Source organism: Telopea speciosissima, chromosome 2 (genome assembly GCF_018873765.1).
Source record: "Telopea speciosissima isolate NSW1024214 ecotype Mountain lineage chromosome 2, Tspe_v1, whole genome shotgun sequence".
NCBI classification, from domain to species: Eukaryota; Viridiplantae; Streptophyta; class Magnoliopsida; order Proteales; family Proteaceae; genus Telopea; species Telopea speciosissima.
Genome location: NC_057917.1, coordinates 63,640,077 through 63,664,808, shown reverse-complemented (window position 1 = coordinate 63,664,808; position 24,732 = coordinate 63,640,077). Strand labels below are relative to the sequence as shown.

The following is a 24,732-nucleotide window of genomic DNA, read 5'->3' as shown; positions in this document are numbered from 1 at the left end:
AAATTGTAGATGAAATCATTAAACACATATTAAACCCATAGACAAGGATCCATCGGGTGGATCTCTTAAGAATCTTTCAGGTAAAACCAATTATCAGAGACTTAAAACCCTATTAGGTTTCTTGCTGTCCAGGTAACTCCCCCCTTATAAATAAGTTTGACGATCCTACGTGAGAATAAACCCTATCAGGTTTCTTGCTACCCAAGTAATTCCCTTCTATATAAGTTTGTCGAACTTCTGTAACTAGTTTAGAGAATCTCAGATAAGTTGAGAGAGGAGAGAATGGGAGAAATCTAAGTGTGACCCCTAGTTTCTTTGAGCGATCCGAATCCCTAGCTTCCTCCCTGGTTGCTCCATAATGACTTCACCGTCATCATCTGCTTCTGCAACCCTATGCTTGCTAACCAAAATTGGAGTCCAAATCCTCCATATGGTTTGAGCGTAGAGCTATTACTAAGAGGAGCATATCACTTGTAGAACGCATTCTCGAGGAACTACACGACAGACTCTTCCATTGCCATTTTCTAAAGACAAACTTCGATATCATCACCTTCATCTCCTTTATTCAGCATATAGATCAACCTCAAAGAGTAGGAAACCTATAAAGATCAAGGTTCGAGAACTCGCGAGATCTCGCCTAGTTTCTCGGTTTTGGGCAAAACCGAGTCGAGTTCCTAGTTGGTACTCAAAAGTGCACTTTCTCGGACCGAGATCTCGGTGATATCTCGAAGGTGAAAATCAAGTTTTTTTTAGTACAAAAAAAACAATATCTCGCCGAGATCTCGGTTGGGCCCAAAGATGCTATTTACTTGTATTCAGCCCAATTTTCACCCAAAAACCCATTTCTAACATAAAAGAGAGCAGGAACAGAAGTTCTTAGGGTCTAAACCAAGGGGAAAAACACCTCTCATTCAAATTTCTTCTTCTTTCTTTCAATTGTTGGATGGAATGCACTGTTTGGAGTTAGATTGAAGTGCCAAAGTGAAGATTCAAGTGCCAATTTGGAGCATCATCACCTATTTGCAAGATTTCAAAGGTGTTTTCTATTTCTTCCTCAAATCTATTTTTCCAAAAAAAATTTTTGTAATCCTTGTTAGATTCATGTGGTTTTAATATATGTTGAACATCTTTGCCCGATCTATCACTTCATGGAGTCGGATTTTTTTTTCAGTTAATAAATTATTTATTATAATTTCTGGAAAAATAAATGATTTATTTGAAAAAAGAAAATAAAAAAAATAGGATGAATAGTGATTGTTTGAAAATGAATTTGATATATGTTAAACTACTTGGGATGCTCTACAGCCCCATGGATTAATTTTTTATTTTTACCCATTAAAAAAATTATTTGATTTTTCAGATTTAATAAATATATTATAAAAATTAAAAATATATATATATAATATTAAGGAAAAATACTTATTGCTTATGAAAAATTATGTACAACATATGTACATAATATTCAACTCAAATGGTGTCAAATTCATCATTACATTATATTTTTCTTATACTTTAAGGTATAAATAGTTTTAAAAAAAATTCAAAATATTATTTTTAATTAACAAATAAATACTAGGGTTAGGGGATAAATAAGAGATAGTTATTTCATAGTTCTAGTAGCTTGACATTACGTTTAAGAGTTATGAATAACATACTTTAAGTCTTGAATACCTTACTTTAAGTGATCCATGGTTATTAATACATGCTTTTTTATGTAACAGTGTCAAACATAAGACATTTTGTATACAATGTCTGATATAGCATGGCAACATGGAGTTCCCATGTCCGCAGACACAAAGAAGTCCAAATGCAATTATTGTGGGAAGTTGCTATCTGGAGGAGCCACCAGGTTAAAGCAACACTTGTCTGGTACAGGCAATGATGTTTCATCATGCCCAAATGTTCCTATCCAAGTGAAAGTGGCAATGACACAACATTTGAAAAGAGGAAGATTAAAAAAATCTGAGAAGGAAAGAATGCAACAAGAGTTTAATGAGGCAATACTAGAGAGGGCTGGTGCAGAGGTTTGTGGCGAAGATGATACTGACATTGGGCCTCCACCTGGTGAGTTTCAATCAAAGGCTGAATGGAGAATTTACCAGCAGACTTTGGCTGAGAATAGACAAAGTTTTCATTTTGATAATATAAGAGCATATGAGCAAGCAAGAGGAGCTGGTGGATCTGGCTCAGCTGCACCAGTGCAAGAAGATGAGAGGAGGAGAAGCACTGGGACAAGAAATATACCACGACCCCAAACCCGACCACGAGTACAAGGTCCAGAACCCATTTTTGAGCAGGATCCCACCACTTTTAGGCAACAAGATGCCTACCAGCCAACCATCCCACAAGTATTTGGTGGTAAACAAGAGAAAGCACGAAAAGCCTTCAAAGAAATTCATGCTTTACCATGGCATTCCAGCCCAATGTAGCACAAGGAACATACTATAATGCATTCCTTGATGTCAGCGGGAGGGTCAGTGCGGATGGAAGGGACCTTCACCATTTGAATTATACAATGTATATTTGCCTCGGGAGGTAGAGGAGCTAAAAGAATACATTGATGGTTTGAAGCCAATGTGGGAGACATATGGGGTTACTCTTATGGCTGATGGTTGAACTAGACATACTAGGTTGTCCATCATAAATTTCATGGTGAGTTACAATGGAAAGACTATATTCTTGAAGTCTATCGATGCATCAAAGTATATAAAGGATGCATCATACTTGTATAAGGAGTTGAAGCAAGTGGTGGAGGAGGTAGGACCAAGGAACGTTATCCAAATTGTGACGGATAAGGGTTCCAACTATAAAAAGGTTGGAGAGAAGTTGATGAATAAGAAGAGTAAGAGGACCCGGCTCTTTTGGACCCCATGTGCAGCCCATTCTATTGATTTAATGCTGAAGGACATGGGAAAAAAGACTTTGGTGGCGGGTGTGGTAAATAGGGCAAGACAAGTGACAACTTTTGTATACAACCATTCTTATGCTTTAGCCTTGATGAGGGAGAAATGCAATGGAGATTTAGTGAGGCCTGGTGTCACTCGATTTGCCACCAATTACATTGCATTGAAGAGCTTTCAGAGTAAGGCGATAGGTCTAAGGTGTATGTTTGCAAGTCATGAATGATTTGGTTGGCAAGGTTCTAAGTCAGAAGAAGCAAAGGTAGCACAACACACCATTGCAAATGATGGATTTTGGAAGGACTTGGGGAAAGTGGTTGGCATATTAGAGCCAGTGGTGGCAGTACTGAGGATGGTTGATACAGAGAAGAAGCCTACTTTAGGCCACATTTATGCTGCCATCCAAAAAGTGAAGGAAATGGTTAGAGCTGCGATACCTCGAAGTGCAAAGTCCTACACTAACATCATTGATGAGCGGTGGGAGAAGCACTTGAGTCATCCATTGCATAAGGCTGGTGAGTTCAACATACTTTATACTTTAAATGTTATAACTTTTTTACATTTACATATTCAAAACCCTAAAGGCATTAAAGCGATTAAGTCACTAACAAATCATATTTGTGGTGTTTACTTTACCAGCATACTATTTGAATCCAAACTATCACTACCCCCATGATCTTGGGCTAGACATAGAATTGTTAGAGGCAGTTCAAGTTGTTACTCAGAAGTTGGAGCCCCATCCAAAGACACAAGCTGCTTGTAACGATGAGGTGAGAGTATGGGACTTTGGCACTTTGGTTTTATGAATGTAATTACTAAATAGGAAATACTAATGTCTCATATTGAAAATAGATCAAATACTTCAGAGAGGCCTCAGCAAGTTTCGATCGACTAGCTGCAGTGGAGGGTAGACAAAAGTCAGACCCTGGTAGGTGGCATGATATTACATTTATGAATTATAATTTTATCTCTTTAGAATGTACATATTCTTACTATTCTATATTTGTAATGCATCCGACTGGTGGGTGCTTTATGGTACAAGTTCACCCAACCTGAGGAAGGTAGCAGTGAGAGTGCTCTCACAAACTTGTTCATCCTTCGGATGTGAGCGCAACTGGAGTACATTCTCATTGATACATTCAAAGAGACGGAATAGGTTGGGTAGCAAACGACTGGAGCAGCTTGTGTATGTGCACTACAATATGAGATTAAGGATGAGGCACATACGTGAAGGAATTGAGGCCAATGATAAAGAACCCATTGAACTGTCCAACATTTTTCAAGAGGACTCTGATGACGATGAGGATCCCCTATTCCAGTGGGTGAGGGATCGTGGTACACCTGATATGGATCAATCTGGGGGTAGACCCGACCCCACCATTGCGTCTGTAACCGGCACTGATGTTGATGAATATATGTCGACACAAGAGGGGTGTGCACATGCAGAGTCACCGAAACCTTTTGAGCCTGCTGTAGGAAGTCCTACTGATGATGATGGTGGTGGTGGTGATGACACTGGTGATGCTAGTGATGGTGATGGTGATGGTGATGGTGATGGTGATGGTGGTGAAGTTGCTGCTGCTAGTGGTATGCGGAGTGACGGTTATTATGATGATCGTCATGAGGGGATGCGCAAACAGTACGAGCAAGAAGTTGGAACGCAGGACGACCCTGTGCGTTTCACCGGTGAGTCTCAGTTTACGCATGCCACTCAAGATCAAGACCATGGTGGCTACCCTAAAACATACAACAGAAAGAAGGGTCACAAACACTCACATCACCATATGCTCGGGAGGAGGACAACAAGAAGATGAACACCATGCTTACAAGTTTCTAAGCATGAGTATAGATACTACTAGTGAGCATCGATCATGGCAATCATCTCAAGATCATCATGGCTATGACTATGGCCAGCAGAGCACCGGTTCGATTATAGTGCCTATGGTCGAGATGGGCATCAAGAATGAGTATGACATACAAAGCTCTAGGTCAGGTGTTGGGTATACATTCCTAGTCCCAAACCAGTCATACATGCCTCAAACTCAATATGACAGTAGCAATGGATCTTACACCTCATACCAACAGCCTCCCATGTACCCTAAGATAGGGAGATTGGTATATGTTGATCAGAAGACTTATATGAAATCTGTGTCACACTATTTGCAACACTATAGCAATTCCATGACATGAGAATTCTATGTGGATCGATATAAGGATGAATTTCTTGTTCAATCTCATTTTATGTAACAAATTAAGTGAACATTGATGTAATATACATTTTATTTGAATGTTTTGATTGATGTGTGCTAATTAGAATGTTTTGATTGCTAATTTACTATGTTTTACTAAATTATATATAGATTATGTTGTTTTAGTACAACTCGTCGCCTACCAACCTATGGTCCAAAGTGAAACTCATATTTGGACTTGTTTTTTAGCAAATCTAGGCATGCCATTGTGTTTAAATGACCTGAAATAGGTTGGATAACAAGTTTCAGACCCAAAATATGTGTACAACCCACCGAGTTGGGGGTCCGAATCCAAAAAAAAAAAAAATGCATCAACTCGCCGAGATCTCGGCTCGACTCGATTTCTAGCCTGACCGAGATGCCACCGAGACCCGAGTTCTCGAACCTTGATAAAGATATTCCTGAACATTAAGAAAACTACAACGATATAGTCCATAGTTGCACTGAAGTACTGAACGCTCTTATTGTTCATTGTCTACAAGGCTATCAGACATATGGCCTTACTCTCAATGGCACGGAGAATCCTGTCTCATATGCAAATACAGCCATCAAACATTTACTATGATCAAAAAAATCACCAGAATTATCTATTCCTCACCAAAACAATAATCAACCATGAGGAATTCCTGTTTTCACTTGGGCTTAGTTTCCTTTATGAGATTACTCCGAAGCCATATCTGATTGAACAGCAAAGAAGCTTGACAGTACCACACGGGAGAGAAAAAAATAAAAAATAATTAAAAAATGAAGGTCCTCAATTTCAACTTTTCCTCTCTGCTTAAGTTAGGGATAGGAAGCTAGTTCTAGTTCTTGTAGTCTGGGTTGTCCCTGAGTCCAAGCTTAGAGAGAACAAAGCAGTAGGAATCCCAGTCAGTTCTTCGGAGATACTTGAGCAACTTCTTTCTTTTCTGGACCATTCCTTGAAGACCCTTGCGAGAATGCTTATCCTGCACAATATTTATCCAGTAAAGCATATATTTACCGTAAATAGACCCCGTAAAAATAAGGCAGTGATTCAGGATGACTAAGTTTTCAATTCAAAAACTACCCCAAATGAGCAAAAAATCAAAGTAAAACCCACAAAATCACTCCAAAGAACTTAAACCAAGCGTGCAAACCACAATCAAAACAAAACTCCAAAGACCAGATGCAAGGAACAAGAAATGCACATATAAATCATTAAAAGAATAGTAAACCACACAAACATTCAATTTTAAGAAACAAAAGCCAGAATATCTCTTAAATAGTAATGGTATCACTCACCTTTTTATGTAAAAGAGAAGAAAGATGCTTGATTTTTGTCGTGAGTTGTGCCACTGCAAGACAAGGAGAGGTTAGACAATTTTCTAACAAAAAAGGCACATAAGGTAAACATATGAACTGATAACAGATGTAAATACAAAATCTAACATGTGATCAGTGTACTCAAAACCAAGAGCAAAGAATTTGATGTTCAAAAGTTTGTCAAAAAACAAGATTGCAAGATCAACGGGTGGAGCCAGGAATTTTCTTGCCTCGGCGAGGAGGGGGGGATAATTATATTGGAAATAAAGGAGAAGGGTGTTGAGAAAAATGAAAGAATGTGCGTGGATATGCCACATCCATGCTCGGCTGTTGGTTTCTGTGCTCATTGCTCAATCTATCAATTAACTTGAGATAGGGAAATAGGCTGGAGAGTGTGAAAAAGCCAGGCATTCTTGGAAAGAAATCACAACTAAAATTACAGGAATTAATAAAGCCATAGGAGAGAGAAAAGAATATGATAAAATATTTTATGTATAAGACAATAAGATAAGGAAAGATAATTTAAGCAACTTGAACAAACCTTCATCTACATCCAATATCTATGAACAGAAACCTGATTCTAGTTCCCTAAACTTTGTTTTTAACATACCACATTAATCCAATATTTTAGGTTTCCCCGAATTATAACCTTTACTGTGACACGTGATTTTTCTAAATAATTTTGACCCCACAGATATTAACAAGTTAACAACTAAAGAAAAAAGAAAAGAAGTAGTCAACTGAGGAGAAATACAAGACATACTTGAGAGAAACAAATCATATTCGGCTGCCTGATTATCCTCAAAATTCAGTAATTACAAGAAACTCAACTCAATTCCTCGGCTAAATTAAGTTCTGTCTCACCACTCCACTGCTATAGCTGAGGTGCTGGCAGAAAGTAATTGAAACATGCATTTATTTCCCTATTGGCACATTCAAATAATAGGACATCCAATTATCTTCCCATTCTAGAGGAGAGTGCGAAATAGAGTTGAGAGAATTATATGAATGGCAACCAAAAAAACAAAAATCAGACAGGTCATTATTTACCAAGAGAAATTTACAAGTTCATACATTGAAAGCAAGAAAATGTAGACATTAAAAATGCACCAGTCAGAAGAAAAGCCCAGGAATACTGGAGGACAAAACACCCTTACCTTGAACACGTGCAGATCCACAATCGGATTCTGACAATTTAAAGTCATCCCTAACTTTTTTAAGCTCTAGTTTCAGCTTTTCTGCTGACGACATGTTATCCGGGTGGAAATACTGCAAGGAACAAAAGATTGTGACATCAGCAAGTCTTACCAGAGACCAATGTCATTAAAAACAGAATGGTTCTCGAAAAAGTCATGAACAATGCTCACATTCCACACAGTGTGCCAGCCATTTCAGGGCCGTGCCCTAAAAAACCTTTTGTTTCTTTTGCATAAAACCATAACAAAGAGAGAAGGGACACGTGGCACCAATAAAAACTATTTACACTTAAAGTATAAGTAGAAGTATTACCTTATGAAACAAATTCTGCAAGAAATTCTAAAGCATTCATGTAATATACTTTATTAGGATTGTATGTCATGTAAAACAGAATAATTGAATAAAATGACAGATATTATTACCATTTCCTTTAGAATATACAGCTACTGTTACAGTTTTTGTCATACTCCAAAATTATTTAACCCCCCCCCCCAAAAAAAAAATTAAAAGACATAAAATAAATAGAGGGAAACTGTTTCAGCAAAGAACTGACAGCCAAGTTCCTAAAGCGGTTTTGCTATTTAACACATCATTCTTGCCAGCATCCCAGATAGGTTACACAAAAGTACCTGAGCATCCGATAAAAACCAACTTTGTGAAAAACAATATGAGAATGCTCCATTTTTAAACAATGCCAGAAGCACAAGAATCTTCAAACAAGAAGAAACATAAAACTACAGATACAAGAGAACAATTTCAAGCCCTTTTACTTACTTTCTCAACTAGGTGCTCCTTTGGAGGTGAAAGCATAAAATTTGGAGTCCCTCCCAGCTGACCCAATATATCAAACCTGTGTGCTGATGACAAGAAACTTATCAATTAAATAAAAATAATAGACGGACTGTCAACACCAACCGACCCCCCCCCCCCCACCAAAAAAAAAGAAGCAGGGGAAAAAACATGCTTTAAAAATTCCATATCCAGGATTTATCCTTGCCAAAAGGGTTGAACAAAAAAAAAAGTATGTAATACAAAAATCAAAAGGATTCCTAGGTTATATCCTCAAATGATCAATATACCTGAAATGTATTCATACAACCAATAATTAACAGTTCTAACAGTTTGCTAGCATGTACCAACAATTGAATGAAGTGTATCCTTTTACATTAGAAAATGTTTCCCAACAAGAGAAATAAAAGAGATTATGAATAGAACAGGTTCCCCACCTACTCTATTTTTTGGTGAGATCTGGGTTGTAAAAAAAATCGTGTGCATTCCCAGCGTGCTACAGATAATGATGCATTTACATACAAAGAAAGATATATTGTAAGAATACAAAATTTGTGAGTGTGTTTCTTATCTGTATAACCCATGGTAGTGGTTGGGGTCCTTGGGGATCATCTGAAACACAGAATATTTGAGAGTACTAAGAGAAAGTAAACATCTCGTGAAGGCATACAGGCCACAATGTCATACGGGATATATAAGGCAGCCTGACTTAGTCATACTGACATCAGACTCTCTAAAACCCATTCCAACATCTCTGCAGCAGTGAAAGTGAACCGAGTAAAGCATTATGGAAACTCTTGAAAATGAAATAAAGAAATTTGCAGCACAGAATGTGCCCAAGCTTATTTTTTTTTAAAATATTGGACACAAATAATGTAACTTTTATCTTGAATTTGTTCACATGTAAAATGCATGAAGTAAACATTCATGTGTGCTAAAACTGTGGACTAGCATCTAAATATAGGCATATAAATTCCGTCTACAACATATGTTAAACAAATACCATGTTAACCAATACATATTGAAGCTGTCTGAAAATTGGAAAATTGGGTCCAGCTGGGGCCAAAGTTGCATATGCAATATTCCCAATTATTGGAATGAAAAATAAGAGCTAATTTAGGAGCAACTCCGATACATGATAAGTTGTGATTAAGTTGTTTGAGGTGTGACATGAACATGTGCAATGGAGGCCTTTGAATGCTCCAATATGGAAGGGTGATTTGATTTAGATTGAAGGAACCAAGGGTAGATCTAATCATCTAAAATGACTCTTGGAGAAGTGGTGAGGAAAGACATGAATAGCTTAGGACTTGTAACAAGTATCGCTTGGAATAGAGTTGATTGGAGATAAATGATTGTAGCTGACCCCATTTAGTTGAGTTCAAATGGCATAAAAATCTGCAAATGGGCCCTTCACCCCATCTTTTTGGTCAATGGTTAGATTTTAGGGTTACAAAAAAAAATGCGTGATGCAGATAAGCCCATTAGTGGAAATAAGATTTGAGTTAGGTTCTACACATGTGAGCCTTTGGTCCAATGGGTTTTTATTGTAATAGGCCACTTTAACGGATCTAAAATATGGGTAAGGGGAATGAATATGGGATTTTATTAAATATTTAAGTTGTCGAGTCTAGTTAGAGTCCTATTCCTTTTATTTTTAATTGTTATTCAGCGTTAATTAGTTGGATTAGGGACTCTATGAATCCAGCCTTGTTTTAAGCTACTTTCTTTTATTTTATGCAGAGTTTTAGTTAAATTAAGACTACCTCCATAGCAAGCTATTGGCTTGAGGTATTTTAATCTTAGCTTGAGTCTGTTTTTGAGTTTTTTATACAAGGTTGTAAGGTGCTTCAGTCCTGCACACGAATTTGATGAATGAAATATTGAATTTAACCTTTCGGTTCTGTGAAATTCAGAGCTCTCTCAGCAGTGGTGATTCAGTAGAAAGTAGAAACTCAATGGTGATTCCACGAATGGTTGGTAGTGATTCTTAGCTTGATGATGGAGGTAAGTAGGATGAACCCTAGGTTCAGATTACACACCCCTCTTATACGATCCCAAATAAACCCAAATCAGAAAGTCAACCCTCTCAGATGAAGATCAAACTTGAAACAACACTCGCAAACAGTTAGAATAGGTGATTCCCATAATACAGCAGTGATCCAAGGGTTGATTAATCACAATAAAAGAATAATTAAATCTGAAACTCAAGATCCAAGAATAGGAGATATTTAATTACATAAAATCAGAGACTCAGATCAGTCTCCAATTCTGGTCGAAGGCCAGTCTTTGGATGCCTCATCCAATCCCCAAAATAGAAACCAGATCCAAATATCCAATGATTAGATTTAAGACAGAGTTAATCTTCAGATCCGGAACCAAAACAGAGTAAATTCAGGAAAAATATTATAGAATCAGAACAGTAAACCTGATCAACACCAAACCCTGGTCGACGGTCTTGAATACCCCAAAAGATTACCTAAATCTGAAGGTCAGATCTTACCCAGGTGTGTACTCAATTCTGTTAGAAAATAAGCTCCAACGCAGAGCATCCGCAGGGTAGAAAAGTGACTCCTCTGATATAGATCAACTCTAACAGAATACTAGGAATATCAATGGACTGCTCAAGGTTGATTCACCTCAAATCAGTCAATCACAGAACAGCAATATCGATTGATAAAGAAATTAAAAACAGTAACTTACTTGCAGAAAACATATAAGAGAGAAGAAAATTAACCAAGGTTCACACCAATAACCTGGACTAGTATCTCACTGTTCCCAAGGATATCCCACCCATCACTGAATCTCACAGCAGCTCCATTGAAGAAGACAAGAAATCTGTATTCATCAAATCGTGAGCAAGGCCCTGGCAAGCTGTGTTTATATGAAGAAAAAGAGGGCAAAACACTGTTCACGTGAACAGTGTCACGGCTCCATATTGCCTTGGTGGGAATGCTATTAGAAGATCCTGTGGGGCCCAAGACCAGATCGTGTGAATTCCTAGTCACACGGGAAGAGAGGTCAAATGGCAAGGCAAGGCCATACGCCCGTTTGGCTCCTTGCGGAGTATAGCTCATATCCAAACATCTGATTGGGGAATGGGGCAACGCCCATGAAGCTCCGGCGGAAAGGGAAGGCCTGCCAAGCCGTATGCCCATGGGTGCAGGATTCTTCGCAAAAGCGCGGGCTGACTTGGAGACCTGGGACCTTGGCAGACTTTTTTAGAGTCAATTTTGTCTATGCGTCGGGATTTAGGAGTTTAGTTTAGTTTCTATTTTCAGAATTATTCTTTTAGATATTTTGTGGTTGTTTATTAAGCAACCTTAGCTCAGTTTAGTTTCTAATTTCATATTTAGAAAGTAGGTTTAGCTTTTATTTAGAAGTGTTTCTATTTTATGTTTGTTTCTTTTTTCTTGCAAGTTTCTTATTTTCCCTTACTTGTAAGGCAAGTATAGCTGCCCATAAATATGTGATGCCCATAGAAGGCCCCCCCAACATTAATGAAGTTGATTTGAGATTGCTTGTGCAAGTTTTCTTGTCCCAACTGTGTGAATGAAGGGCTGAGAGAGCCGAATCTCCTTATCCCCCTTTATCTTCTTCTCCTATCTTCTTCCCCTCAATTGATCTCCCCCGCTGTGGCTACCTTGTGACTGTTACAAGATGCTGTTGTGAACCTCTAGGAGACCAGAATCGAGCCACCAATTCAGCCTAGACTGCTGCTGCTTCAATCAATCAAAGAGAAACATTTACACCCTGCGGTTTTGCTCCAGCCTTGGTTTTTCTCCTGCAACGTTGTTCTCCAATTTCTCAGCAACAAGAAATCTGATCCAGCAGTGCTTTGGAGTACTGATTAAGATAACCAAAGGCTACACTTGATCCCTGGTTTGGTGTCCTAATACCCATTGGTTTGGAAGATCTGCCCTAACCTTCTAATTTTGACTCCAGTTCATATCTCAGCAATCAGCCATCACAACAGGCTGAAATTTGGGGCACAAGGCATCCTCCTCATACCCTCCACTCGATCCTAATTGGGAGCCATTCCCACTTCTGGTTTGCAAGTTATTATTTTCTTACTAGTTTGGTGTTTACCTTCTAATTCTGATTTGCTTCCCTTATCGATGATCTGCTGCAACAATTATCGATCCTACTGTAGAGTGGTTCTTAATTGAACCCCTTACATTATTGGGGTTTGGTGGGATGCCAACCGTGGGGATCAGATTGGATTCCTGATTCATATCCTTCTTCCATTCTTTTCCATCGAGTAACAGTTCAGATCTCTTCCTTCTTTCTAGTTCTGTTTAGCTACTTTAATTTTAATTTGTTAGTCCATTTGCTACCTTCTAATTCTGATTTGCTTCCCTTAGTGATGACCTGCTGCAACTATAATCAATCCTGCTGCAACTATAATCAATCCTACTGTAGAGTGGTTCTTAATTGAACTCCTTCTACATTACTGGGGTTTGGTGGGATGCCAACCGTGGGGATCAGGTGGGATTCCTGATTCATATCCTTCTTCCTTAATTTTCCATCGAGTAACAGTTCAGATCTCTTCCTTCTTTCTAGTTCTGTTTAGCTATTTTAATTTTAATTTGTTAGTCCAGTTGCTGTCTTTCTTATTTCAGTGTCTAATTTAGGTTCTAGTTCAGTTCAGTTTCAAAACTTCTTCTTCTCAGGTTGATTTCTAGCTTTCCTAGTCTTAGTCAAATTCTTCAAAACTCAGTGTCTCAGTTAATTTTCTAAATCCGGATCCAGAATACTGTTATGATATTATTGCTGAATCTGAGTAATATTTCTGATCTATTCTTAGACCTGCATTATCCATCGATTTCAGAATCTTTTTCTCACTAGGATTCTTCAATTCTGATTTCTGAAACCTGATTTTATGCTCGGTGGTGACTGTTTATTCCTTATCAGTTTGTTACATCGCTATAATCTGATTCTGATCTGAAACTCTATAAACCTGACTATTGATTTCTGCAGCTTTTCTACTTTCATACTCCCAGTAGGATTGTTCCATTACAGAGAATCTGTCCATCAGACTCCCCTCGATTTCTGCAGAACTCCTCTACTATAAGAACAGTATATTCGACTTGAGTATTGACCAAATCAGACCCACTGATAGTCTGTTATTTGATTTCTCTTAAATTCTGGTTTGGTTCCCTATTCTTGTGATTCTGGAAAAACAAAAGGATTCCTAACCCTAATCCCTTAGGTGTTTTAGAATCCATTAGGGTGACACTGGATTCAAATCAAGCAAGCCCAACTCCAGAATTCTCAGGGGTCTTTAAAAACAACTAGGATGCATAAATACAACTGTATAATAAAATTATGACATGCGTACAGTCATGGTTGTCTAGATCTGATGTACATCAAAGAAAGAATAATTTTCCGATTTGGATATGTTTCAGTTTTTTGGGTCAAATTGAACCTGTGTGAACCTGTAGTTCAATAAGTTAGGCCAAAATTTATGTCCACAATGGGTCATATGGGTCAGGGGCTAAGTAGTAGCTACTTAAAACTGAAAATAGAAACTATCCCTATTATCGTGTAGGCTTCAAGGCCCTCTTATTTGGGCTTATACAATGGATCCGTTTCAATAGAAAACTCAAAATTACATGGCTATAATCTCTCCTTTTATTCAAGTTTCTAATTTTACAAGGCTCCCCTATATGTGTGGGCCTCTTTATTACTTTCTATTTACTGTAGAGTGCTAAAAGCACCTATAAGGGCCATTGTACCTATCCCCACAATTTTGAAGAGTAAGAAATTGGTGTTATGCCATGGCTATGAGAAACAGTGGAGTTTTAGGTGAGAAACCAAGGTTAGTGAGAGACTGACCAAGCTATAAGAGGGAGGCTGATGCAGAATTATCACCAAACTGGGCTTCTTCTATTAGGAATAAGTCTAGGGTTTGGTTATATACATGTTGGGCCTTTGTTCCCAAGGGTTTTCTATGTAATAGGCCACTTTAATGAGCCTAAACTAGGGGTATATAGATTGCATACGGGATTAGACCAATACTTAGTTATTTTTATGTTTTTTAGTTGAACCGGTTCAAATTGGTTGCATCCAATTGGTTCAATTTAAGTGATCATGTGACTTGGTTAAGTGGTCATGTGACAACTTAAGTGGTCATGTGATGTAAGTCGGGCTGGATTAGGACTCTATAAGTCCAGCCATGTTTTAAGTCTATTTTCTTTAGTATTCTAGTTTCCTAGTCAGTTTAAGTTACCTAATAGGTTAGGGATAGAATTAGGCCATTCCTTTTTAATGTCCAAGTCTATTTTTGAATCTTCTATATAAGTTTGTAAGGGAGGCCAGCATTACATACGAATTTTGATTAATAAAAACTCAGTTTTATGCTTGCTGCCTTTGCTCCATCGTGAGTGTGCCTTGTGAGTAATATCAAGGTTGCCTTGTGAGTAATATCAAGGTGAAGGGATTGGTGGATCTTCAATCGACTCCTTGCATCTTGTAGATCGGGAGGTCCTTCTTCTTCTTCAATCAAGCTTCCTCAACTTGCTGCTACTGCAGATCTGCAGATCTGGTGAGTTGTTTGTTAATTTAGTTATTCCCTTCTTCCTCTAACCTAATCCACACCCCCCTCCTTCCATCAAACCCTAATTCTCCATTAAACCTGCAACTCCTACCTTAACTAGGACTCCCTCATAACTATAGATCTGACCTCAGTTTCAAACCACACTTCTAGCACACAACCCCCACACTTCTCCCTACACTCGATCCTAAAACCCAGCTCATAATTCCCACTCTATCCCCTCCATTCCTCCACTCCATTAAAACCCAAAACCTGCAACTCAATTCTGTCCAGAATTGCAGAATTTTAAAACCTTCCCAAATCCTATTATTTATATGCCATAAAAGCACCCTAGACCTGCATATTAAAACCCCATAAACCCCATTACCTTTATTCAACCCTAACCCTAATTTCTGCCCTAATTAGCCAAAGCTGTCCCAATCAGCCAGCCTTGTTAGGTGATCCCATTCTCCTGGCTCCTAGTGAGCCCCCCATTTCTTCTTTCCCCTCCCTCCAAACCTTGCACTGTTAGTTACTATTTTCTGCAACTGAACCAGCAACTAGAGAGAGTATCGTGGCCATTAATCTCTCCATTTATCACTGCTGCTTATCTGTGAAGGAGAGATTCCACTATTGATGTAGGTGCTACCTTGGGCCGACCCAAACCCATTTGGGTATCCAGATGGAGATGAAACGGGTCCAGTTTGATTTATTGTTCAGTAGGATATTCTACTTTATGGTCTATTTTGTAATTGGGTCCATTAGGAGTTTGATTTATTTTATAATTTTTTTCTTGTCGTTGATGGAGTCGTGGTAGAATTAGAGTTAGGATTTTATTTCTAAAGTTCAAGATAGAGTCAAATTCTATTTTAAAGTTACGTTAGGAGTCTTTTATTTTCATCTTTAAAATACCAATTTGTAACCGAGAAAGACGACAGATTGAATATGGAATAGTTGAGTTATGGTTTGGCGGCAGTGCGGCAGTGCGGCTGTGCGTGTGCACTCTTCTCCCCTCTTCTTCTTATGCGATTTCCTCTCCTCCCCTGCAACTCTGATTCTTCCCAGCTTCCCCTTTTCTCCTAACCGACCATCCATCAACTTGGTATCAAAGCCGAAGGATCCATCTCCTTCCCCTATAACCTCTCTCATTCCCTTCTCCCAAATCTCTGTCCCATTACGGCTCTACATACCAGTAGTAGTAACCAAAAAAAAAGGGTCTCCCTTCTCAGAAGCCTCACCCCCATCCCTTCCCACCGCTGCACATTACTGCAGCAACCCATCTCCCCAACCCTCCCCTGCAACTCTGATTCTTCCCAGCTTCCCCTCTTCTCCTAACCGGCCCTCCACCAACTATTCCATCAACAGGGCTGACATTGGAGGAGACATACTGTCTGTGGCACCTTGGTTCTGAACATTTTGGACAGCCAACTCCATGGGTATTTACAATTTTACATCATATCTAACCGGTTGTGAGCCCAGTTTTTGGTATGGTCCTCTTAGAATATGGGCCAGAATACCATAGGGGTATTCTGGACCTTCCCCTCTTATGTTTTTATTTCTTTTTCTGTGGTTCATATTATGTCGGCTATGTAAGGGCATATATGTCCATGTAATTCTGTTTTATTGATATACATAAGGGGCTTAGGGAATCATATCGATTCACTTAAGCACAATTCTCAAATCTGTTTTCTTAACATGGTATCAGAGCTACAATTTCTCTGACCTGTTTTCAAAACCCCCCACCCTACCATCGTTCTTCTCTTCTCTTTCCCTCCTCTCAATTTTTTTTTCTCTCCTTTCTCCTTGCTTCTTCTCCCTCTCTAAGGGCAGCACTGCAGAGGTGATCAGATGATCTAGTTGCTGCCCTATTCCCACCTCTTTTTTTCCATATCGATTCACTTAAGCACAATTCTCAAATCTGTTTTCTTAACATGGTATCAGAGCTACAATTTCTCTGACCTGTTTTCAAAACCCCCCACCCTACCATCGTTCTTCTCTTCTCTTTCCCTTCTCTCCATTTTTTTTTCTCTCCTTTCTCCTTGCTTCTTCTCCCTCTCTAAGGGCAGCACTGCAGAGGTGATCAGATGATCTAGTTGCTGCCCTATTCCCACCTCTTTTTTTCCTTTTTCCATGACCCAATATTATCCTCGATAGCTGCTGGTTCCCTCTTGCAATATTTGGAGTTTCCAGGTTTTGAAGATCAGTCCACGATATTTATTGGGACTGGTTCTCCCTCTATTGGAGACCCTTCTGCGACATTGAACTACTGTTGTCGAGTCTACTACAGGTGCTGAAGACCCCATCTCCCAATCGATCCATTAATTCAAGGTTTTTTCCCAAATCCCTGTGCACTATCGATTTTTGGGACTGGGCTGGTACAGAGTGATAATGGAACTGAGTATAAGGAATCTCAATTCCAAAAGTACTTTGTTGATCATGGGATTATACATCAGACTAGTTGTGTTGATACTCCGGCCCAAAATGGTGTGGCTGAAAGAAAGAACCGCCACTTATTAGAAGTGGCAAGAGCATTAATGTTTGCACGGCATGTTCCATCCCAATATTGGGGTGATGCTGTCCTCACTGCAGCCTACTTTATTAATAGGTTACCTTCACGGGTTCTTGATTCCCGTAGCCCATCTGACATTTTACTTGGAGATTCTTCCTTTGTGGTACCTCCCAAGGTATTTGGCTGTGTCTGTTATGCTAGAGATACTAAATCCCTTGGCAAACTTGAACCCCGTGGGTTACGGTGTATCTTTTTCGGTTATTCTCCGACCCAGAAAGGTTACAAGTGTTACCACACTCCTTCCCATCGTACTATGGTCAGTGTGGATGTGGTTTTTCACGAAACCCTTTCCTATTATTCTTCCCCACCTCTTCAGGGGGAGAGTTCTAGTGAAGATGTGGTTCCCGCTCTTGGGTTTCCTCTCCCTTCATCACCTATTGTTACTGTCCAGCCTCCCGTGGCTGCTGTCCAGCCTACTTTGACTACTGTCCCTTCACCCGAAGGGAATCCAATACAGGGGGAGATAATGGAAACAAGTGGTAGTAATGTTCCTATTCAGAGGGAGCTGACTCCAGTACAGAGGACCATTAGTAGATTTCAGAAGGCCATTGACACTTCCAACATTCGCACTTATAACTGGAGATGTTCTAGCAAAGGGCAGAATCAGTTCACTATAGCACCGATACCCATCCAGTTGCCAACTCAGGGTCCTGATCCTTCTCCTGGTGAGTCCTCCTCTTCTGATCTACCCATTGCTCATCGCAAAGGTACTCGGACCTGCACTTTACATCCCATTTCACGTTTTGTTTCTTATAGTTCTCTTTCTCCTTCTTTTCGTACCTTTGTTTCTTCCCTTTCTTCTATTTCCATTCCTAAAAATTGGCATGAAGCATCTACAGATGGAAAGTGGAAGGCAGCAATGTTGGAAAAAATGAGAGCATTGAACAACAATAATAGGTCGGATTTTGTACTTCTTCCTCCAGGGAAAAAACCAGTGGGTTGTAAATGGGTGTTTGTGGTCAAGCAGAAGGCAGATGGTACAGTGGATCGGTACAAAGCACGTCTGGTTGCTAAAGGCTTCACTCAGACATATGTGGCATTGATTACCAGGAGACTTTCGCACCAGTAGCAAAACTCAATATTGTAAGGGTATTGCTATCCTGTGCAGTGAATCTTGGATGGGACCTTCAGCAGTTAGATATGAAGAATGCCTTCCTCTATGGTGAATTAAAGGAAGAAGTATATATGGACATTCCTCTAGGTTTTTCAAGTCCTATTACCAAGGGTAAGGTGTGTACACTGAAGCGTGCCCTCTATGGCTTCAAGCAGTCACCTAGAGCTTGGTTTGGCAGATTTCACAAGGCTATGCTTTCCGTGGGCTACCAGCAAAGCCATGTTGATCATACCTTGTTCATCAAACGAGTGGGTGATAAGGTAACTCTACTAATAGTTTATGTTGATGATATTGTAGTAACCGGCAATGATGGTGATGAGATCAAAAAGTTGAAGTTGTTTCTTGGCCGTGAGTTTGAAATCAAGGATCTGGGGACTCTAAAATACTTTTTAAGGATAGAGGTTGCTCGCTCTTCAAAGGGCATATTTCTGTCTCAAAGAAAGTATGTCCTAGATCTACTGTCTGAAACAGGGCTGCTAGGGTGTCATCCCTCCGACACTCCCATAGATGCTACGACAAGACTCAAGGAGAAAGAAGGCACACCAGTTGATAAAGGTCGTTATCAGAGATTGGTGGGCAAACTTATCTACCTCTCTCACACTCGACCGGACATTGCCATTGCATTAGTATGGTCAGTCAATTTATGCATGACCCTTATTCCTCTCACATGGAAGTAGTTCTTCGCATTTTACGATATTTGAAGTCTGCTCCGGGATGAGGAATACTTTTATCTCCCAATGGTCATCTGAAGGTTGAAGCATACACTGATGCAGATGGGGCTGGTTCGAGTGATAGGAAATCCATCTCTGGATATTGCTCTTTTGTAGGTGGGAATCTTGTCACCTGACATAGTAAAATACAGAATGTGGTGGCCAGATCCAGTGCTGAAGCAGAATTCCAGACGATGGCTCATGGTATCTGTGAACTGTTGTGGCTTAAGGGGTTGTTGCAAGACACTGGGGTTGCTATCCAACTTCCAATGCTATTATATTGTGACAATAAGGCTGTCATTAGCATCGCCCATAATCCTGTCCAACATGACTGAACTAAACATGTGGAGGTGGACAGACATTTCATCAAGGAAAAACTCGAAGCTGGACTAATCTGTGTTCCCTATGTGAAGTCTACTGATCAGCTGGCTGATGTGTTCACAAAGGGGCTTAGTGGCAAAGTGTTTCATCCGTTTCTAGCCAAGTTGGGCATGTATGACATTTTTACACCAACTTGAGGGGGAGTGTTAGAATACGGGCCAGAATACCGTAGGGGTATTCTGGACCTTTCCCTCTTATGTTTTTATTTCTTTTTCTGTGGTTCATATTATGTCGGCTATGTAAGGGCATATATGTCCATGTAATTCTGTTTTATTGACAGAAATAAAGGGCTTAGTGAATCATATCGATTCACTTAAGCACAATTCTCAAATCTGTTTTCTTAACAGGTCCTTCTCTAGTTCTTCTCTACCTTCCATTGTAGTCTTGTGGTCATCCAATGGTTAGATCCTACTGAGGTATAAAGTTTCTATTTTTGAACCTTACTTGCTAATTTTGAATTCCTAGCATACCTCAGGTTCTAGCAATGGGCAAGGACTGATTTTTTAGATTATTGTTCAGTCCAAAGAACCCTACCCTTGACAAAGAGATCTTTCCCATCTGAGCTATTAGTTACTAATTTTGGAAAATAGTCTATTTCTAGTTAATAACCTTTCTTCTGTTCTGCCGACAAACCAGAATAACCCACTGTTTGTTTCTCCTGTGACTGGGTTTCATCCTAGGGTTGTGTAGCAGACATTTGAGTGTCTTAAGTACCAAAAGACCTTAACATTAGCCCACTGTTTGGTGTCTTTCTATTTTTTCTGTTGCTGGAACTGAGTGCTAAAGCCTACTGTTTTTACAGTACCTGTGATCCTATTGTGGGTTAGGCTACTAATGACCTAGTCCTACACTCCTACATTAAGAACTAGTTATTTAGTACATGTGGTCACAAAGCGTCCATTCTCATCATCTTTTACTCATGCTGCCATAAAATGTATACATATTTTTTTATCTTGTATATTTCTCATCACCCCATATCTTGAAAGAATGTAATTGTTTTTGATAATCTGTAATATTTTCCTACCTCATGTTTTGATAGAGGTTTTTACCCAATAAAATTCTTTTGAGAACACACCATATTTATGCAGCATAACTTCCTAGATAGAGTTCTTTTGAGAACACACCATATTTATGCAGCATAACTTCCTAGTTAGAGTCCTAAGCGCTAATAGTCAACCACTACATCAAGAAAGAAATTTATTACAAACAGGCGTATATCAGAGTGAAGGTATTAGCAATATTTCCAACCAACCTCTTGCCTCGTTGCCCCTACACATTAGAGATGTAGATACAGTTTCTTGGAATCGTTTGAAGAATGATAATTTATAGATTGCAAACCTATCAGAGTTTCTGATTGGATGATGAAATCCTTTTCTCACTGGCCCCTATCATTTGGAATCTTTAATCCCTCGTACTCTGTTGTGCTGTCTTGGAAGGTTACATTATTCACGTCTCATTTGAACTTTTGACTGAGCCGGTAAAGATCAAGCTCTAATTTTGGTGATCTATCCTAATCGAGAAAAATCATATACATCACAATTCAAGATTACAAAGAGTCCTTTTTCATGACTTATTCTTTGAAGTTTAGCTCTCAATTTAGTTAACTATGCAGCACAGATCATACCAACACCTAAGGCTGTCTTATTATATATCTGGTCCCACCCCTCCCCTGAAGTTTAAATTATTTGTATTTTATCTACGACCTAGGAATAGCACAGTTAATATATGAGTGCAAGCAAGCACAAACCCAAGTCCATAAATTTTTTTAGCCTCAAACCTCAAAGAGTCTATCCCTGCATTAATTACAGTGCAAAACTGAATGTCACCAAAGTTCTTCCTCTAATTGATTGACAAACAACTAGTACCGATAAATTCATTCCTCCTCAAGATAATGGATATCCAACCTCAACAAGAGGTAAACCATATTAGACACGGTGCAGCTACTTTATGCAAAATGGGTGGGGGTCGCTTTATTGTTCAAACAATGGTCTCTTAATGTTTTGTGACTCCCCCGACAACTCAAACCCCGTTTTTCCACCTTCCTGGTGGAACCAGATACAAAGCTGACCAAATAGATCACTGGGTGGTCTGATTAGCTACAAGAAGCCTAAACCTAAACCTAATCCCCTCCGTAGAGAGAAGTTGAGATGGAGCAGCATCAACACAAAGTTAATCAACAGAAAAAGAAACTAGGAAGAATGACAGAATTGTGGTCTCCATTTAAGCAATGAATAATCATTAGAGTAATCTCATTAGCTAAAACAGTAAATAATAATTGAACTTACTCGACGATCTCTTCATCTTATCCTCATCTGATATCCGCAACCGCACTAAGCTCTCCCGTAGGTCTTTAAACGAAACTCCCCCAATCTTCGATTCTGTCTCTTTCTCTTCAATCTCTCTCAGTTTAATCAGTCTCTCATTTAACTCCCCAAGAGAAAACCAGTTTTTACTGACATTAGTATCAGCAGGACGAAGTTTACGAAGCTTCTCCCCTAGCTCACCGTAACTATACATCTTCACGAACTCTGTCTTCAGCGATGGAGATTCTGCCTCCTTCGTTCTCCATTCTTTTCCAAAAACAGACGTAGGGAGTGGCTCTGATCCTCCAATAACAACGGACGAAGCCAAAGAAGGATCTTGCGGCTGCAGCTTGAGACTACTTCTGAGAGCGCTAAGAGACAGAGGGTCCCTCATGGTCTTGCTTGCTCTACCGCCCGTTCCTCCAAATCGATCACTCGCAGGTTGGCTTCCGGTTGAAGCTCGAAGCTGCCTTAAGCTCTCCCGGATAGCATCGAAAGAGGGTTTTCCACCCTTGCCACTTCCGGCTCCATCGTTCCCTCCTTCGCTCTTTTCAATCACATTTCTCTTGTAGAGGTCCTGAAATGAGATAGCTTGAGAAGGTGAGGAAGAAGGCTTCTCGTTGGGCGGAGGAGCAGCTGATCTGAGACGATATTCAGCGAGGTTTTTGCGGATTTCTTCCAGAGAAGCGATCTTCGAAGATTTCTGAGAAGTGAATGGAGGAGTTTCCTTTGAAGAAGAGAGAGAAACCCTTCGAGGAGCTGAAGACTGTTTTAGACTGGCTTTAACGTCACTGAAGTACGAAGAGAATGAAGGAGTCGATGGAGATGAGGATTCCTTCTTGTCTTCCCCATCATTAGATTCTGGAGGAGACGACGAAGAGGACGAAAATCGTTGGACGACACTAGGGTTTCGTAAAGTTCTACATTTCGATCTCCACTGCAGTGCCATTGACTAACCGAATGTTCGAAACCCTATCTTCCGAAGCGCCGATACAAAACCCTAGTGCGGACTGCAAAGTGCAAAGCGAGACGACAGTAACATCTCTGTCTCTGGTTCGAGCTTCGACTGCCCGAGGACCAATTTCATTCGACGGGAGTGTTTGGAAACGAATTACCGCATCATCGAACCAATCAAATAGGGATTGATTGGGAACGAGTTTATGACGTGCTACATGTGCTTATTCTATCATTTCTATGCTGCTAAAGTCCAAGACTGTTAAATTGGAACCGGAACCGAAAACTGAAATTGCCTTCGGACCAAATATTCGAACCGAATCTAACCAATAGAACTTGGTTACAATTCGAAACTGGGGAATAGAGTTGAGGCGGGACTTGGTTACTTTCTAGATCCAACATAAGAACCGACCGATTAGAACCAATATAGAACAAAATTTTAGTACCAATATATTATAGTTTATTAATATAATATAATATAATACTAATAACTTAAAGGGAAGCAGTTTTCTATACGGGAGTGTGGCCTATGCCAGCACTCACATGTGTTTATCTCTCTTTTCCTTAAAACAAGGGGGTAGAGGTGTCTTTTCATATGGGGAGGAGAGAGATAGACTCATGGGAGTGCTGACGCAGACCACACTCCCCGACAAATAACTTTTTCCCTATCTTAAAATATACTAATACAAAATATTGATATAGTATAATATTTTACTAATAGGACTAAGCTTCCCTGCATCAATAGAGGACGGTTCACCCACCATTCTAGGGTTCAAAAACCCCTCCAAGGGTTTTAGTATGTTCCAAAATACCTGCCCTCTCTCGCCCCACAGTGAATGGAATCAACTCGGTCCTTATTAATATTAGTATAAGATTTTATAATGCTATTATATCCTATTATAAAATTATAGTATAAAATATATAAATCAAGTACATGAATCCAAAACCGAATTGAACGAACAAGTTCAATATGAGTACCAATTTTTAGACCTAACGATGGCAAGACTAGATCTAAGTCAGATAGATATATATATATATATAACTCAAAATAAAAGTCAACTAAAAACCTAAATGACCGAACCCAAAAAACTAAGTGGTATGATTTAGAAAACTATGACATACAACCCACTTTCACCAAATTACCACGTTCTATACAAATTGAGATTGAAGAGATGAAAGGAGGTTCAACTAAAGGGTCTCATCTCCCCTAAAATATTATATATGACAAAGCTTAAGTTCACAAACACCCCCATAACAATATTGGTAAGAACAACAAAATTGATGATCGTTGGCAGCAAAGCATACTAATCCAAAACTAAAATAGGAATTAAGAAAGTTACAAACATCATCAACTATTATTAGTCTTAAAAATCCATTTACGGGTGATAGAAATGACATCCCAACTCCTATTCGACTGCCTGATCACAATATGTCCAGAGCGTCATCGATGTCCAGCACTGCTACTTTGCTTGTTGTAGCCCTTGAAGCACTCCCCGTATCTCCGGTCCTTGTGACATTCCTAGAAAATCATGGGACACACTAGATGAGAATTAAGTATTTTAAAGATAGTGATAATTTACCACAAAAAAAAGTTAGAGATAGAGGGTATCCACAGGTCCCTCCAAATATGAATAAGATGATTAGTACCCATTCTTGGCCAAATCATTTGTTGCAACAAAGTCTTTATACCCTATTTCGGTCATCTGACCGAAATACCATTTATGCCCAATTTCTGTCAACAAAGTTA

General features: G+C 39.3%; 1 protein-coding gene across 2 annotated transcripts; it reads right to left on the bottom strand.

Moving 5' to 3' along the window:
• Window positions 1–5,804: 5,804 nt before the first annotated feature.
• On the bottom strand, window positions 5,805–23,120 carry LOC122652149. 2 transcript variants are annotated; one of them, XM_043845821.1, is made up of 6 exons: window positions 23,075–23,120; window positions 22,014–23,036; window positions 8,405–8,487; window positions 7,591–7,702; window positions 6,413–6,465; window positions 5,805–6,096 (listed from the first exon to the last, which is right to left on the bottom strand). In XM_043845821.1, exons 2-6 carry the CDS (start codon window positions 22,978–22,980, stop codon window positions 5,953–5,955), a joined length of 1,359 nt encoding a protein of 452 aa, XP_043701756.1. In that variant the 5' UTR covers window positions 22,981–23,036; window positions 23,075–23,120; the 3' UTR covers window positions 5,805–5,952. The 2 variants fall into 2 exon arrangements, with proteins under 2 accessions (XP_043701756.1, XP_043701755.1); XM_043845820.1 differs by having other exon boundaries at window positions 22,014–23,097.
• Window positions 23,121–24,732: the final 1,612 nt, after the last annotated feature.

Bases quoted from the DNA above. Each gene is read 5' to 3' on its own strand.
- LOC122652149 (XM_043845821.1), bottom strand. From the start codon at position 22,980: ATGGCACTGCAGTGGAGATCGAAATGTAGAACTTTACGAAACCCTAGT. The intron at 8,488-22,013 runs GTAAGTTCAATT...TCTTGTCATCAG, and splicing joins TAAGATGAAGAGATCGTCGA to CACACAGGTTTGATATATTG. The intron at 6,097-6,412 runs GTGAGTGATACC...AATATTGTGCAG, and splicing joins CTTCTCTTTTACATAAAAAG to GATAAGCATTCTCGCAAGGG.